This window comes from Montipora capricornis, chromosome 10, assembly GCF_036669925.1.
Source record: "Montipora capricornis isolate CH-2021 chromosome 10, ASM3666992v2, whole genome shotgun sequence".
Lineage (NCBI taxonomy): Eukaryota > Metazoa > Cnidaria > Anthozoa > Scleractinia > Acroporidae > Montipora > Montipora capricornis.
In genome coordinates, this window is record NC_090892.1 from 43,366,264 (window position 1) to 43,383,763 (window position 17,500).

At 36.5% G+C, this 17,500-nt stretch overlaps 1 protein-coding gene across 2 annotated transcripts in view; it reads left to right on the top strand.

Moving 5' to 3' along the window:
• The first annotated feature begins 159 nt into the window (after positions 1-159).
• LOC138018950 (importin-4-like) overlaps positions 160-17,500 on the top strand; it is a 39,796-nt gene continuing 22,455 nt past the window's right edge. For both annotated transcript variants that reach the window (XM_068865628.1, XM_068865629.1), the window contains exons 1-16: positions 160-288; positions 361-447; positions 3,552-3,631; positions 4,369-4,410; positions 5,150-5,180; positions 6,094-6,195; positions 7,062-7,198; positions 8,903-8,945; positions 9,069-9,134; positions 9,540-9,641; positions 13,232-13,315; positions 14,475-14,636; positions 14,866-14,919; positions 16,352-16,461; positions 16,916-16,950; positions 17,101-17,174. In XM_068865628.1, coding sequence (XP_068721729.1) covers positions 226-288; positions 361-447; positions 3,552-3,631; positions 4,369-4,410; positions 5,150-5,180; positions 6,094-6,195; positions 7,062-7,198; positions 8,903-8,945; positions 9,069-9,134; positions 9,540-9,641; positions 13,232-13,315; positions 14,475-14,636; positions 14,866-14,919; positions 16,352-16,461; positions 16,916-16,950; positions 17,101-17,174 — 1,272 coding nt within the window. In that variant the 5' untranslated portion in view covers positions 160-225. The remainder of the gene's footprint in view (positions 289-360; positions 448-3,551; positions 3,632-4,368; positions 4,411-5,149; positions 5,181-6,093; positions 6,196-7,061; positions 7,199-8,902; positions 8,946-9,068; positions 9,135-9,539; positions 9,642-13,231; positions 13,316-14,474; positions 14,637-14,865; positions 14,920-16,351; positions 16,462-16,915; positions 16,951-17,100; positions 17,175-17,500) is intronic.

Consider the following 17,500-nt stretch of genomic DNA (forward strand, 5'->3'; position numbering starts at 1 on the left):
TTTCCTTGGATCCATTCCAGTTTTCTTGAAGAAAGCTTTGAGCTGATCTTTGTGGCGAAGGAGAGGGCGTCCCTCTTGGGTATAACCAGTGGACAGCGGACAGCTCGCAGTTCCGAGTTGCGGGAGACTGAGGGAATACCCGTGGGAAGGACTGTGGGACGCGGGACAAACTGTGAATAGGTAGCCGCTGTGTACTGCGGGCGTATTACCAACGAGCACAAAAAGATGGCGGATCTCGAAGAAATTCTTCTGAAACTACTTATCCCAGATAATACAGTAATACAGCAGGTATTGGACACAGTCTATCAAAACCTCTTAAATTATATACTCGGTAGCTGTATTTACGTGTTATTTTCTTAGGCAACAGCTGAACTCCGGGAAGCATTCAAAAATCCCGCTGTTGTTTCTGGGCTAGTAACTGTTCTTGGTTCGTCTCAAAACCCGCAGGTGAGATAATGCTAGATGCGAGGTGATGTCTTTTGTTCCCCTGACCTCAACAAGTGTGGATTGATTAGATTTGACTCACCAGTTTTGGATTCTTTGCTCAATTATTTATTTTAGGTGAAGTGATTAATTGTTGTTCTATTTTAATTTTAATGATATGGGTCACGCTATAATCCCGAGGTCAATAATTATTGCAAAAAGTTTGACTGACAAATGTCGATTAGTTCTTACAATTACTTTCTTTGAGTAAGTATGCTGTTACCTCGACAATTTTTGTTGAAGGCATCGCTCGCATTTTGCATTTTGCCATTTGAATTATTCGAATTTATCGTACACACCGTAGGTCGATATTGCGTAAGTAAGTAAATAAGAACCTTTATTTGACTTCGAATTACAGATAGCAACCAATTATGCTAATATTGCGTACACCTTCGAATTCATTAGACAGGGGACGGCCCATTCAATTTTTCATTGGCCCTGTTTTTTCACGAGCGGTTTTTCTGGTCGCTTAGCGAGTGACAACCGAAAATCCCGGGAAAACAGTTCCTTTCCCAACTTTCTTAAAGTTAAGCGAGTCGGCAAATTTAAGCGGCAAGATTTCCGCACAGGTCCCTACCTCATTATGCACACACTCCTTTGTTTCGAGAAAACAATGGCGACTGACAATAGACGTCCTTTGGGACTGTGGCGCTTTGTTCTTTCTTTTTAGAGGTTTTTTTTCTAAGTCCATATGGACTTTAAAAAAGCCTGTCGAACTTCTGTCTGAAATACGGAAAATCGAACAGTTTTTCCTGCAATTTCGGCACTTTTCCTGCAATTTTACCCATTTTTCAGTTTCAGAATAAGCGCAAGAAGTGGAGTTTCAAGCAATCGTTGTAATAGGGTTCAGATTCGCAAACATAACAAACAAACCGAATAAAAGTACTGTCATAAGAAATTTAATGGCTACCTGCTCTTTTTAGTGTGAAATTGTTCTTCCTGTCTGCTTAAAAATTTGCCGAGACACTGCAAAGTGAATAGTTTCTTCCTTTCCTGTATTCAGGATCACGAACGGTGCATTTAGTGGGATATTCTTATTTATCGCTCTTTGTAGAGATCGGCAATATGCTCAATGATACTTCCAAGTAAATAACTTTGGTAGAGATCCATGGATGTTCCCGTACGAGGCATACTTCGTTTCACTCCCCATCTTGTCTTTTCAATGCCCTTCTGTGGGCTCGTTTGTCTGGGTCGACGAAGTTTAGGCGATGGTTAACTGTGAGATTATGTTAGCCCTTGTCTTGTAGGCAGTTGTAAACTTTCTGGCCACAGGTAGCTAGGGCTAATATTTTTTCAAGGAAAGTTTATGGTCAGGAAATTAATATGTGTTCTGGCGGATTGAAGGCTATCCATTGCAGTTTTTCCTTGAGCATCGCGAAACAGATCCGAAGGGATAGAAAGAGGAAAGCTGGGACAAAAACGAGTAACCATGTGGGCAATGAAGGGAAAGAAGAGAGAGAGGGAGGGAGAGAAAAAATGAGATCCGTTTTTAGTCATCCCGTAAGTACAAATTACCCATGTATATATTCGGTTCTCTTGGGTATACGTATTGTTCTACAAAACAATAGCACAAATGAATAATTAATTGTTCTGCATGCATAATGAAGTAGGGACCTGTACGGAAATCATTCCATTTCAGCCATCAAACCAGGAAACTTGAGCGAGCTGGCAATTACTTTCGGCCAATGAGGAGTCGCTTGTGGTTGTTCAAATCGGAAATACAACAAGCGTGCTATTTTTATTATTTTTATTATTGTATTGGCACATGCTCTCTCCTCATTCAATCTTACCCTTGAAAACACGTATCATTTTTAAGTCTCTCAACGAAGTCTGCAAACAAACTACTTTCAGGAATAGGGAACTTACCCAACAGGATGGCTGGAAGACTCAGGACGGCAGAATGACGAAAATATGTTGCATAAGATTGGGAATGCACAGTCTCGCGCGACATTTTTTCATCATTCTGGGGTCCTGAGTCTTCCAGTGGTCCCATTGTGTAATCTCCCTAATGTTAAGCGAGACAACGGCTGTCATGAAAACATGGCCAGTGGAAAGTGGTTGGGCAAGGGCAAAAAAAAACAGTACAAAAACACTTTGAAGCAAGCAAGAAGAAATTGCTTATCCCCCTCCCATTAAAAAAAATAACTAAATGTGCTGTATACATTATGAAAATCAAGCTTTAAGATTGTGACTCATTGATGATGGCTTTCAATTGGCTTTTAACAAATAATTTTTGGGTAGCATTCTGCAGAAACCCACCTTTTCACACTTTAAAGGTTCAAAGGTTATTAGTATGAGGAAAAGAATACTATTCTGCCAAAGTAAAAACCCAGTCTAAGTGAAGATTTCTTGCCTTCGAGAACTACTGGTGGTTATTATGATACTCAGTCCTCTTCCCTTTCAAACGATCTGGTTTTCTTTTTTAAGTGTCTTAAAAATGTATGTAAATTAAATATTTTAGATTATGTTTCTTTTCATTCTTGTACTAAACCGCTTAGAAATGTTGACCATTTAACGTTTGATGTTCCTTTCAGCAGGACTGACGTCTTTAAGAATTCGTTTTTTGTTCGAATCTGTCATCTGTGGAACAATTTACCTCTTGGTATAAGAGAATCAAATACCTTGTTAATTTTTCGTAAGAATTTGATAGCTTTTTATTATGATAAGTTTAATGTTAATTTCTTTTAACTTTCATTGTATTTTTACCCAATCTTTGTTATATTCATAGTAATTTTTAAGATAATTGTATTACTTAATTAATTTTACAGATTTCTATATAACGTAATGATAGGTGGCTTATTTTTAAGGAGTCTGGTACTCTGTTTTAAGCTTACCTCAGATTGAGCGTTTTTTTGTAAATCTGAAAGTTTGATTAAATTAAATTAAAAAAAATAGAAAATAAAAAATGACTTTTTCTTAACAAATATTGGAATTTCAAAATCTTTGACTCCTAACCATTCATTTAGCTCCAAATACCTCATTCCTTAAAAGAAAAGAAATCCTAAATATTATTTGAAATACAGAATTGTGAAATGTTTAAATGGAAGACCTGTCTTTATGTGTTTTAGGTGAGACAGTATGCAGCAGTTTTGTTGAGGAGAAGGATCGTCAAACAATGGACAAAACTGAGTCCTGAAGTTCATACCATGTAAATGTCAATAATTACTTAGCTGACCACTCCCTACCAGGGCCTTTCAGGGTCAATGAAATGTAATGATTCAGCAGAACAACTTTTGTAAGAATCCCAACTAGCCAGATTCAAATTAAACCAGTTTGCTATTTTTATTAAGCACGGCTGGGCAGTTGAACCGGGAACAACTTCAGCCATTTGTCGGATCTCGAGGTGTTAATGCCTTGACCAATCAGCTGCTCTGTCTCCATTGATTGGTGACCTACATGTATTTAAATGGGTAATAATAAAAATTGACAGAATTAAGGTAGAAGGGAAACCAGTTAGCTATTTACCAGACAAGTGCACATGGTGTGGTTCAAATTTGTTCTTGGATTAAACTTTTCAAGCTAGTTTGATTTTGATTTTCCTTTGTGTAAGATTCATCATCATAATGTGAATCAAAGGAAATTCAAACAATTGAACTGGTTTAAAGAACCTCGAACCAGGAAAAAATTTGAACCACTACACATACAACTATGTACACATTTAAATCATAGCCTCCTACATGTAGAACAGCTAAAGCCAGCATCAAGAGTGTGACATGAATGGAGAACCCAAGGATTTTTAGTTGGGTTACCTGAGTGCACACAACCACTGCCCCGACACTTGTCAATAAACTGTACACTAATACTAAATGCACTTTTACTGCATACATGTGGCAGAAGAGCTGAGTACCTTTTGAAGTAAACATAATTTCTTTGTAAATATTGTAGGGTAAGAGAGTCTCTTTTACAAGTGTTGCTTCAAGAACCTGAGTAAGCATTGGATATTATAAAGAGGATAATACATGGCTGCAGGGGGATACGAATTTTATCTTTAAGTGCTGATTGTATCTCTCACGAATGAGTGCGAGATACTGTAAGCATGAGAAGATAAAATTCGTACTTCCATGTGGCCATGCAATGCTCTGTTTACATGTATTATATAGATACTGATGAAATATCGGAATTGAAAACAACTTGTTATAATAATTATTTTTGAAATGGCAAAAGAGTGGTCATTAGCCGCTAAAACATGCATGTTGTGTAAGATGAAACTAGATATTAAAGTTAGAAAAAACAAATCGTGAAAATGTCCAATGGAGTCACAAAAATGTAGACTAAAAATATTCATTATATTACAGCACAAAAGTACATGTATCTTACAAGGAAGGGGAAGCTTGCTTTTTATTGGCTAATCTTATTAGTTACCATGACAATGCCTACATCCTCACATGTGAAAGATAAAATCAATATCTTCACTGCATGCAGTGAAGATGTGATTTTTTAGAAAAAGGAAAATCCTAGTATTTCACCAGTATCTACATGTATATACCGGTAACAATATGTTTTCCTTTGTTTTTATCATCGTTGTCATAATCCTCATCATCATGAAAACATTTAATTTATTGTTGTTATTTAAAGATGATAACTATATATGAAATTCATTTAAATACATGTATTAAACTTGGTGTTTGGCTTCCCACAAAAGTTTTTATTGCTTCATCTTTTGTAGGCCTGCTGTCAGGAACTCTGCAGCACAAGTAGTAAGTGTCTTTTTTTTGTTTTTTTCCCCTTAATATCATCAACATTTCATTTTGTGTTCCATTATCTACACACATCCTTATAATTTGATTTGGGTAGATGAGATAGTGCTGATCTCACAAAATGGCTGTTATTAATTTGAAATTTCACTCCTGAAGGTGCAAAATAATAAATGTCTCAGACTCTCATATGTCTGTAGAGTTATGGATGTATGGCTGGAATAGAGACCAGCTGTTGATGTACACCACATACAGTTGGTTGAGCATCAGACTGCCATGCGGGAGGTCATGAGTTCGACTCAGGCTGGACCAACACTCAGGGTCTTAAAATGACTGAGGAGAAAGTGCTGCCTTTTTAATTGGACCAGCAGATGGTTAGATTTTCAAGTCTTCTCTGGTACGGACTATACACCATATGCCCCTTCTCACAAATATCTTCCGGGACATTAAAGAACCCACACAGTATTCGGGATTAGAGTAGGGGATGAAGTTCCTGTTGTTGTGGCTGTGAGTGTATGGGTGGGTGGGTAATAGCAAGTCCATATCAGCTGGATACTGTAGCTTCCAAGACTTCTACCTGCTGAAGCAAATTAATAACAAACAACCAAACAAATGTACATTTGACCTGTACAGGAAATTGGAAATACAACTTAAATCAGATTCTTCTATACATGTGCGTGTACGCTTACGCACAATCATATAGATGTCTTGTTTTGAAAACCCACAGTAATTTTGTATTTAAAGCTGGTCATAGTCGCAGTGATTCCAATTTTTAACCAGATAAACATGCACACAGGAAGGCTGAAAAGACAGAATGATTGTACAGTTAAAATTGCACTGCCACATGTTTTCAAACTTTCAAGACCTTGGTTGAATAGACGAGTATCATTATTACCGGTATTATTATTTTTATTAGGTTAGTGTGATGGCTAAGCATGACTTACCTGCAAATCAGTGGCCAGAACTATTTCTTTTTCTTCAAGAACATGTCAAGTCACAACAGCCACTACAGAGAGAGGTTAGTCGCAGATGAAACTTATTTTGGTGGCTTATTTGTGTCCTGTTTAAGCCTACCTCAGATTATTATTATTATTATTATTATTATTATTATTATTATTATTTTTGTAATCTGAAAATTGATTAAAGTTCAAGTTATATGTTGAATAGAGTTCTTGTTTTGGGCTTAATTTTATTTACATTTTTTTGGTAGACAGTGACTGCAGCTTAAAGCTAATTTTGATTGAAAGAATATATGAAAATTTCATATAATCATTTTGAACTGCGGAGTATGTGGGTCTCATTAAAGTGATCAATTGTCGCATTTATGAAGCAGCTTGGGGAGTTGCAAAAGTCACCTGAAAAAACCCAGCCTTGAACGGGACTCTACCGTCTGAGCTATCAAGCTATCTGGGAGATGGTCACTTGTTACATAACGTTACTACAGGTGGATTTTTTCGGACTACTTTTGCAACGGCTCAAGTAGCTTCAACTGAACAATTTTTTTTGCAATTACATTCAAGTTAAGCAGCTACAGCTGTATTCATATTTGGTCTTTTGCTTTCACAAATACCACAATCTTTGCAAAATCCAAAAGTTGTTGAGACACCAACCTGAAAGAAGGCATTTTACTCTGTTCGAAATACATAAGTGATTAAGGCTACCCTTATATCTCTTCTTCCCTGTTCTGTTGTATCTTTCTCCAAAAAGAGTGTGTATAGCAGATATGGAAAAAGGATGAACAAGAGATTCAAGTGTCCCTTTACTTTTGAGGAAAATTCCAAATCATCAAATCAAGACGTTAACTAAGGAGCCACCACATCTTCTATCTTCTGCTGGCCTTGTATGTTACACGAAATGTTAAAGATTAATTTTCTTTCATTTCAGATGGGCATGTTTCTTCTAAGCTCTATCACAGAATCAGCAAATGAGCAGTTAAGACCACACTTCCCATCACTCTTCCAGCTTTTTTCCAGTACTTTAGAAGACAAGGAAAGTAAGCTGGTTCCATTTTATACTATAAGGTGAGAGTTTCATCCATTTTATGCATTTGTATATTATCCCATTGACTTTTTTGGGCATCAATTTTTTTCTTTTGTTAATATAATTATTGCAGCCAATTTTTTTTGGTAAAACATGTGCATTAATTAATTAACCCAATACCTCAAGCTTGCAAACATCTGAACCTGAATTATCCCAAATCATAACGCTCACAAACACAAATGCGAAGGAAATGAATAATAAATAGGAAGCTTGAGTTTTTACTATCTGAATGAATGTTTGAGTAATGTAAACAATCTTCACACCAGTAAGTCGTAGCAATAAATTGGGTTAACCAGGAACCACTTAAAGAAATGTTGTTGGCTTCCCAAATTGACTTTATTTAACAAAAGAATGACAAAACAAATCTTTTTCTGACGTTTAAATCTGTGGCCACCTATTAATAATTTGCCAGAAAGAACACGACTAAAACCTCCTGTCATCTTTATGAAAACTGCTTGCATATCAAATTTCAACCCACATATGCAACTTAGTTAATATTTACGTGTACACAACACGCTGAATCTACAAAGGCAGAAAAATCTCACAAAAGCCTTTTCCAGCCAAAACTCTTATTGAAACAAACAACTTATTTACTATTAGAGGCAAAAAACACACCTTCCTATTTCATTCTGTGCATGCAAAGGAGCAAGACTCTCCATGTCAAAAACCCATGATATGCAACTGAATAAATTCCTTACTGGAGTTCAAGATCAAACCGTTTTCTGAAGAACCTTTTCCTTGATTGATGATGCAAAAAATGGACAACAAGGTTTCTCTCAAATTTAATTCCTGACTAACAAGAATGAGTCAAATTTCCAGTTGTTTGTGTACTTGAAGACTGTGCAGAGTTGACTACAAATTTAAGTAAAATTAGAAATAGCCAGGCAACAGAGATCCGACTGTTTTCGATTCCTTCTCTGAGTTTGTTAAACCCATATCCAACCAGAAAAAGTTACCGGAGAATTTAGCACAGTAAAATATTAGAAATACAGCTCACTTTGATATCAGACGGCGAAAGATACGATTGTTGTCAAGGCTGCTGCCTAAGAAACTTTTTCCAGAGCCCTTCCGGCTTCCAACATAAAAAGTCCAAATCATTTTCTCAAGAGCCCAGAATTAATTAATTAAAAGTGAGGATGAATCACCTTGTGATAAGTTAGGCGCCTGTTCGGGCTACTCATTCAGAAATTTGATCGCCTGCACTCGCAAATAAGGCGCCCCAGGCAGCTGGGCGACCGTTAGGCAGCAGCCTTGGTTGTCGAAGTCCATCATTATTCATCACTTTTAAGATTTCAGGTATTCATTTTTCACTGCTTGTGTTTTTTATCAAATTGACGTCCTATTCTTGAGCTCCATAAGAGTATATTTTGTTTCAAGACCCAATAAAACACCATTCGCTTTACATCGGCTTTGCTGCCATTGCATTCTTGCACTGTGTCCACCGGATAAAATCTACGGGAATCTACGCATTTCTACTACCCCCTGAATTCTACCAAAGATATGCGCAGAAGGCTCTAGGCACAAAGACAATACTCAGCTGGGGAGTGACTGGAACAACGTTTCCATTTTGAAGAGTGGGGTTCATTTTTGTTGTAAATTGTAATACACTTTATTTATGTGTTGTTGTTTGCTTGCTTGAATTGTCTACTGTCTCCACATGATGGTGTTTTCTGTATAATCTATAGAGCACTGACATGCCTCATTGAGTGTGTTGGAACTGACGAAATAGTAAGCATTAAAATAATCATAAATTTTGAGTCTTTTACTTTACATGTATCTTTAATTTACTGTTGGTTGTAGATACAGTGTATTAATTTGTTGGTTTATGTTGAAATTTTGTTTTAAATTTAGCCTTTGGTACGACCACTGATACCAAAAGTTGTGGGATTCATCAATCAAATCAGAGATTTAGATGAGGTAGTGCACATCTGCAGTAAAAATGTCAATTATCTTAGTTATTTTGACCCTTTTTTTTACAGAAAATACCCTTCTTCCCTAAACTTTTCTTTATGTTTGCAGAGAAACTTTTAGTACTGTAAAAATGGGATCTAAGTTCTGTAGTGCTACAGGTCTTATCACTAGCACCTGTCAAAAGGTCCAGCCTTAAAAACTCCATTTTCAATTTGTCAATGTCATCAACAGCTCTCTTGGATGTGCTGTACATGTATTTCACTGCTGCCAAATTGCACTGAGAGCTTGATTTCACAGCAAGCCTATGGCAGTATAAACTGTATCTAGTCTTTGGTCCCTCAACTTTTTTTTTTTTTTTTTCAATGAAAGTGAATTTGAACAGCATCATCTTTTTTCCCCTTAACTTGCCAGGATAAAGCTTGTGATGCAATGGAAATATTTGATGAGTTAATTGAATCTGAAGTCAGCATTGTTGCTCCACATTTGAAAGCTTTGGTAGAGTTCTGTCTTCAGGTTTGTCACAGCACATGCACATTTTGTCAAGTTCAAATTAACTTGAGTAATATCACAGCGGTCATTTTAATAAATTGTTATTAACACCTGTCAGATTGTTTCCGGACTCTAAATTTTTCGTTTATTACACAAGTTTGACCGTCAAAGTTGTGTATTAAACAACTTTGACGGTCAAACTTGTGTAATACACAACTTTGATGGTCAAACTTGTGTATTACACAACTTTGACCGTCACTTTTGGCGGTCAAAGTTGTGTAATACACAAGTTTGACCGTCAAAGTTGTGTATTACACAAGTTTGACCGTCAAAGTTGTTTAATACACAACTTTGACGGTCAAACTTGTGTAATAAACGAAAAATTTAGAGTCCGGAAACAATCTGACAGGTGTTTATTCCTTTTCCTCACAGATTCATTTGCAATACCCACTTCTTATAGTGTACATTGTATATTCACTGCTTAATGATAGCAATTTAAAGAAAACGACAAAACTTTTGAAATTACAAGACATGTTTCGACAGAAACTTCTGTCATCCTCAGTTGATTAATGTACAAAGCGTTAAGTTGAATTTATAAGTCGGAAAAAGTGCTAATTATGCCAGTAACAACGGAATGTAAATAAAACGTGACAATGTGAGAATTAAAGGACAGTTTTAGATTTACGTGATGCAGTTGTTGATTAAGAGATAGTTGTTGTCTTTGAATATGAAAAGCCTCTTTTATCTTGAGTTGAAAAGTCGTAGAGGCGTGATCTAAAATATGGAAACATTCCCCTGAAGACAGGGCGCGACATTTTGTTCGGAATTCTGTAGGTTGTTACCAAAACTTCTTAGCAGCACGAAGTAAGATATCGCTTTGATGATCCATACGATGTTTTTGAAATTCATATTTAATCAATACATGTTTCGGATGAAACATCATCCATCGTCAGTTGACAAATGAGAAATAAACTAAAGTTGAGCAATAAATAGTGTAACAAAGTGAGATATAACATGAATAATTAAGGATGAAGGCGAGAACAGAATAAAAACACCCAACCACGAAACAAAACTAAGTGCTCACGCACGCGTTTGGAAAAATGCTGGGTTGTTTTGCCAACATAACAGGCAATACAGCCCGCACATACAAACTTATAAACCACACGTGAACGAAGCCCGCCAGGGATAGGGTCTTTCACACCAAGCAAGTTGCCTATCTTAAAGGAGGAAAAAACTAGTTTGATGTCCAAATTATTGCAGTAGCGCTTGATAAAGTGATGGATCTTTTTCTGAGTTCTGACAGAAAAATGACCTATGTAAGGTAGCTTAAAATAAAATATGCAGTAGGCGAAGTGGGAAGGGAACCCTGGGGACAATGATTACTTAGGGTCCCAGTAATATAATGTTTTACAGCCCTTTCAATTAAATGGGCAGGGAAAAGATTCTTTTTTAGGATTTCCATAAGCTTAGTTATGTCCTCGTGTAGCCCCAACCAGGTGTTGTTGATCTTATATGCCCTATCAATAAGAGTTCTGATGAGACCCACTTTGTAAGAGTACGAAGTGAAACTGAAATAATTAGTTCATAACCCAGTAAAGGTTTTCTTACGGTAAACTCTAGTTAGAAAAGAAATGGGATCATTATTATCAACTAAAACATCTAAAAAGGATAATTTGTAATGAGCTTCTTTTTCCATAGTGAACCTAATGTTTGGGTGTCTAGAGTTGATGTAATTGAAAAATATAATGGCATCATGTTCCGAGTGAAATAAAGAAAAAGTGTCGTCAACATATTGGCGGTAAAATAACATTTCAGAGCCTTGAAAATTTTCTAGCCATAGGTTTTCATGATGCCCCATAAAAAGATTGGCTAGAACGGGGAGACCCCAAGGCTACACCATCAATTTGGTCATAGAAAGAGCCATTAAATAAGAAATGAGTCTGGGCGGTAGCTATAGTAAAAAGGCTTCTAAGTTCAGGTTCACTTAACTTAAGGTCAGGATTGCCCTTGGACTGCTAGGTCAACGCACTCCTCAAGGGGTCTGTTGGTAAAGAGACTTTCCACATCAAAAGAGACCATAAACTTACCAAACATGGATAACGATTGGATGTCCTGTACAAAAGTGAAAGTGTCAGTAGCACAATGTTCGGTTGGAATGTGCGGTGATAAAAGATTACAAAGATATTTAGCCAAGTTATAATTGTATGTTCCAATAGAAGACACGATGGGGCGAAATGGCAGAGTAGAGTTGGGTCCACGATCCTTGTGCATTTTGAGGAGGCCGTAAATTCTTGCTGGTTGGGAGCCTTTGGGATAGATGTTCTTGTACACAACGTTATCAAGATGGCCATCTTTCTTAAATTTTTGGAGCAGACGTTGCAGTCTGCCTTCTCTAAGTAAGGTGGGGTCTTCTTTGATAAATGATAGAGGTGTCATTGATGATTTTAAGGATGCGCTTGGGGATGGCACTTCTCAAGAGCTGCTTTCGGATGGTAATGGTGTCGCGTTGTTTGGTGTTGGAAAGATTGAAGCTAAGAAATTTGGGAAAAACGTTAAAAGATTGACAGTTGTGTAAGAAGTCTTGTAATTTCAAAAGTTTTGTCGTTTTCTATAAATTTCTGACTTGCCTGCTGATATCAAGATCCTTAATGATAGCAGTAATTAATTTTAATCTAAGGATAGAGATAGAGCGAAGAAGGAAAGAGGAGAGGTCATCTCTTAATATCTACTTAATCATCTTTACTCTATACTTTTGAAATATTTTCTGATGAAAATATTAATATTGAGGAAGGATCAATTTTTTTTATTAATTTTGTTGTTTAAAGGTACCCGGTACATACCTCTATGGTCAATGGTATCTTTTTCACTGCAATAAATGCAACTTATGTCTATGTTAATCCCATACCTAGAAAGTTTTTAAAGAAAATAAGAAAATATGAAAAAAGGCCAAATCCTAGAACCTGAACCTTACAGTCAGAGATATTACAGACTGCAACTTAAGGTGCCTCGAAATAGTTTCAGTCTCCTTTTTTCAAACATAAACATAAAATTATTCTGTCCTTAGATACAGTTAGGGTAATCATATCAAGATGAAATTTGGCCAGGGTATTAAGTATCCATCATAGATTTCTCAAATCGCATTTTCTTTCAAAATAATGTTACCATGGCAATGATATAAGGCACTTTTTTGGGCCTTAAAATCAAGATAATTTATATTATCTTTTTTTGAAAAAACGGGATGGTGAAATCTTCCCATTAAGGTAGCAGCTTTTAGAATTGCGTGTGTGGATTACGTGTGCATGCGTGTGCTCAGCTACAAACCCTTTCAAACCTCCTTAAGTCCCGCTAATTATGTTGAGCGTTATTTTCCGCGACGTTAATAAAGTGCTGTACCGTTTGGCCTTTTACAGTTGTTTACTCAAAGTACTGGCAACTTTAATTCTTCCAGTTGTAAGTCAGGTGACTCACATTACAGTTAAATAGCAGTGGTCTTTTTCTCTGCTGCTGTTAAAAAAAGAGTGTCTCATTTTGGAAAGCATCATAGTCAATTTGTTCATCTCTTTCACCTTTACTTTTACAGTACAAATACCTTCACTTTTAAATTTGAATTTCAGATTGCCAGCAACAGTTCTTATGGAAATAACTTAAGAATAAAAGCACTTCACTTTGTTAGCTGGTTAGCAAGAGTAAAACCTAAGGTAACAATTATTTTCTCTATGTACTTCTTGGTCATTGGTGCAGCGCTGGCGCAATGGTGAGAGCACTCACCTCTCACCAATTTGGTCCAGATTCAATTCTCAGTCACATGTGGCTTATGTTTGTCGGTTCTCTACTACGAAAACCACTGATCTGTGGAATGGGCGGGAATTTATGTGTCTCTGCCCTGCCCACTTTCACTTGTAGATAGTTCAAATTCTTAAGATGTATTAGCAGAACTGAGCGCATATTGAAGGCTCTATAATCATGGAAAAGCTCTCGGAGAAGACTTGGGAGTAAAGGTTACATAGGACGATGGAAAAGGGGGAGACTTCATCACAGGTTTCTTCGTGGAAAGTTTTTCTGATTGCTATAGAAAACAGAGGTACATTTTGAAAACATGTTTTTTCATTAGTACACCTTACATGTAAGCCCATGGAAAAGGAATTTCATCAAAATGCTTAACGAAAGTAGGCGGGGCAATAACTCGGTTTTTATCTGGGTACTCTGGTTTTCCCCTCTCCTCAAAGAAACCAACCTGTGATTTGATATAAAGTTTTAGTTGATTTGACTTGATTTCTATACAGTGTCCCCAATTAGTGCCCCAGAACTAAATAAAGTTCATTATCATCATCATTATAATTATTATTGTTATTATTATTGGTTTTTATTGCGAGTTCCTATGTCAATTTATCACATGCAAAAACTATTGGAAAAATGCCCGTATGAGGGCCGTATGCATTAGCGCAAGCAGGGCCGGAAAAAAGCTGTATGGCCTACTAGGAATACGTACTGTTCCGTGCGATGCAGTTTGAGGGGATTTCGTTCCTTTTAAACATCCAAGTAATTTACAGCCAGAAAAGCAAATGCAAACAACATATTAGATACATTTTCTGTGCATATTTTTGTTTTTTATTTTGTCCTAACTTCGTCTTCTGAGTGCTCTTAAATAGCCCATATGATAAATTGCTTATTGACTGAGTTTAGGTCGGGCCAGACAGGAAAACATTTGGCCCTCGGTCGTGGCGCATGGACCTCGCTACGCTCGGTCTGTGCGCCATTACCTTGAGTAAAATATTTTCCTGTCCCGCCCTCCTACTCAGTCAGTAATTACAGTGTGTACATAGAACCATTTTCCATCATCTGTATTCTCAATCACAGGCACTTGTGAAGAATAAACTTTTGATCCCAACGTTGTCAGTTGTGTTCCCATTGATGGCATCACCACCAAATGAAGATGATGATGAAGAAGATGAAGAAGATGATGACAATGATTTAGAGGATGGAACAGAAGCAAGCAGGCCTTGTGCTGCAGCCTCACAGGTCAGATACTGAAGAGAAGACACAACTTCTTTGTATCATTACTTTTATCGGGTGTACTCAGGTTAGGTGTGTCCATTCATGTGCCCCAGAAAAAGCCTTTTCGAGGGGAAATGCCTGTTGTCCAATCACTTTTTTCATTGCACTTACAACATGTTGTGCCTAATTCAAGAGCTAAAACATTGGGTTTTTTTTTTCATATTCACTGACTGTAGTTGTTATTTTTGCTTAGGTTCTAGATGTTCTTGCTCTTCATTTTCCACCGGAGTCTGTTATTCCACCTTTGGTAAGGAAAACATGCAACCCACCAGATATCTGATTAACTACATTTGTACATGTGGCATACAGAATTCAAAAACCAAACAATCACTTCCCTTCTTTAAATTTAGAAAACTTGTGTGTGAATTGCAAAATTTCAATTCATTTATTTCTAGCAGATGTTTGATTATGAGCATAAAGTTTTATATTGAACTTTAATGATTTGCCATTTCTTATTTCAAACTGTTGAGAATGCTGAGTCAAGGAAAGTAACATCAATTACTCAGTCACGAATACACTAATGATAAATTGTACAAGATTGGTTACATTGAAAACTTTTATTTCTCTTTCTGTATCCATGAGAAGGAAACTTTATAAAATCTTCTGTTTCATTGCCCTCATTCAAATAAGTTTTGGAAAGCCTTTGAAATATATATTTTCCAGTTAACAACTTGGATTCAACAGATAAGTTGCAACCTACAGGATGTTATTCTTGGAGTCATCTCCTCAATACAACCTACATTAAATTATTTGATAATCATAGGCCAATTGTATCTGAGGGATTGCAGAAGGAATGGAGTTCTTCCCAATTTAACTTGCTTTCGAGCAAAAGTGAACTTCAAGATACAAACAGAAAAGTACATAAGTGCCAGGAACAAAACGATTCACAAGTTTTATGACAAAAGGAAATAATTTTTTTTTTCTAGACAGTAGTTAAAGTAATGTATCGTAGGTCGAAGTTTTTAAAGTAGTTTATTAATAATTAGTGTGTCTCTGTAAAAAGAGTGCTCTATAATAGGTGTTGTTGTATGTAGGTTAATTTTTTTCCATAAGTCTGTATGTATTGTTGTACCTTGCATAAATTTAAATAAAAATAAAAATTTAAAATTTTAAAATTTAAAAATATGCAAGTGACTTACACCTGTAGCATGCAGCACTAAAATTGCAAGCCTTCAGACTATTAAACTTGTGTATTGCATTGTTGTGCAATGCAATACACAAGTGGGGTAGTACAGTGGATACAATACACAAGGAAGGGTGGGAGGGGGGGGGGAGTGTAGTGGATATTGTTAGCAGACCACATTCCAGTGCTCCAGGGTTTGAATCCCAGCATATTCACTCCAAAGTTTACACAGCTTTTAATCCATTTGAGGTCAGTAAAATGAGTATAAGTTACTGTTTTAATGTATTATTACTGGCGACAAGTTGTACATTGGACAGGATTGGCGTGGCTCCCCCTCCCCTCCCTCGACATCTTTCGAATTTCACTCACGAGGTCTTGGTATTTCTCTACTTTTTTGTCTTCTATTATTATTATTATTATTATTATTATTATTATTATTATTATTATTATTATTATTATCATTACCATCATCATCATCATCATATTGATAACAACTAAATATTACTCACTAAAAAGGTTAAGCATTTAGTTATGTTACATTTAATCAATTTGACAGATGCAGTTTGTTATGCCAGCTCTTAACAATGAAGATCCTTACAAAAGAAAAGCAGCACTTATAGCTCTGGCAATACTGGCTGAGGGATGTGCTGACTACATTCGAAACAGGTTTGCCCCTTTTAAGCTAAAGGTGGTGGAACCCTTTTTTAAAGAACCTACTTTCTACAAACATGAGTTTCAGATGAGTTGAAGAGTGTTCCTTGAAAGGATTGCTGAGGAGATTAACTCCCTTTGACACCAGTTATGCTGATTCCACTATAATACATAGGCCATCTCTATGTTGCTGTTTGCCTCTGGTTCAAAACGAGTCTTGGTGCTAAACCATTCAAATGATAATGAGTTTGATTTGCATGAAAATACATCACTCATTCCCATTTGAATGATATGTTGTGCACCAGGACTCGCTTTGAAACTGAGGCACACAGCAACTCGGAAATGGGATATTATAAAACTGTGATGTGGTTTTTATGATTTTTTTTTGCAGCCACACACCTTTCACAGATTTTCTTTTACACAAGATCAGTAATAATTTATTACTGTTTTTTTGTATGTTTAATAACAGATATCTTGAAGCTGCCTTACAGACCATTTGTAGAGGTGCTGTAATGTTCTGCTGTTTGTACATCTCTGTTTGTAACACTCGCTCATCATTCATGCAAAATCTACACACTACTTCAACATTATACTGTAAGATAATTTGTATTTACTGTGTTATGTAATTACTACTATTATTGATATTATTTTTAGGTCTGTCAGATGAAAACCCTCTGGTTCAAAATGCTGCCCTATTTGCATTGGGTCAGTACTCAGAGTTCTTGCAGGTGACTCAGTTTATACATAACGCAAAACACAGCCTTGTCAAATATCTAGTATAGCAAGCTATTCTCATTTCTTGGGAGTTGACATGTTCCCATGTGCGATGCAAGTGCAAGTGCCATCAAAATGCAACCAACATTCACACAGTCACATAAAACACAAACACAACAAAGATAAGACAGGCTCAGTCATTCAAACTCTTTATCCAAGATGATGCATCCTATTTAGCTTATGTCATTGTGTCATCTTGTGCTTGCATTTGCTTTTGCAATTTGCTAAGAAAATAAGAGAACCTTTTCAGCAATGGCCTGGTAGAACACTTGGGTTGTTC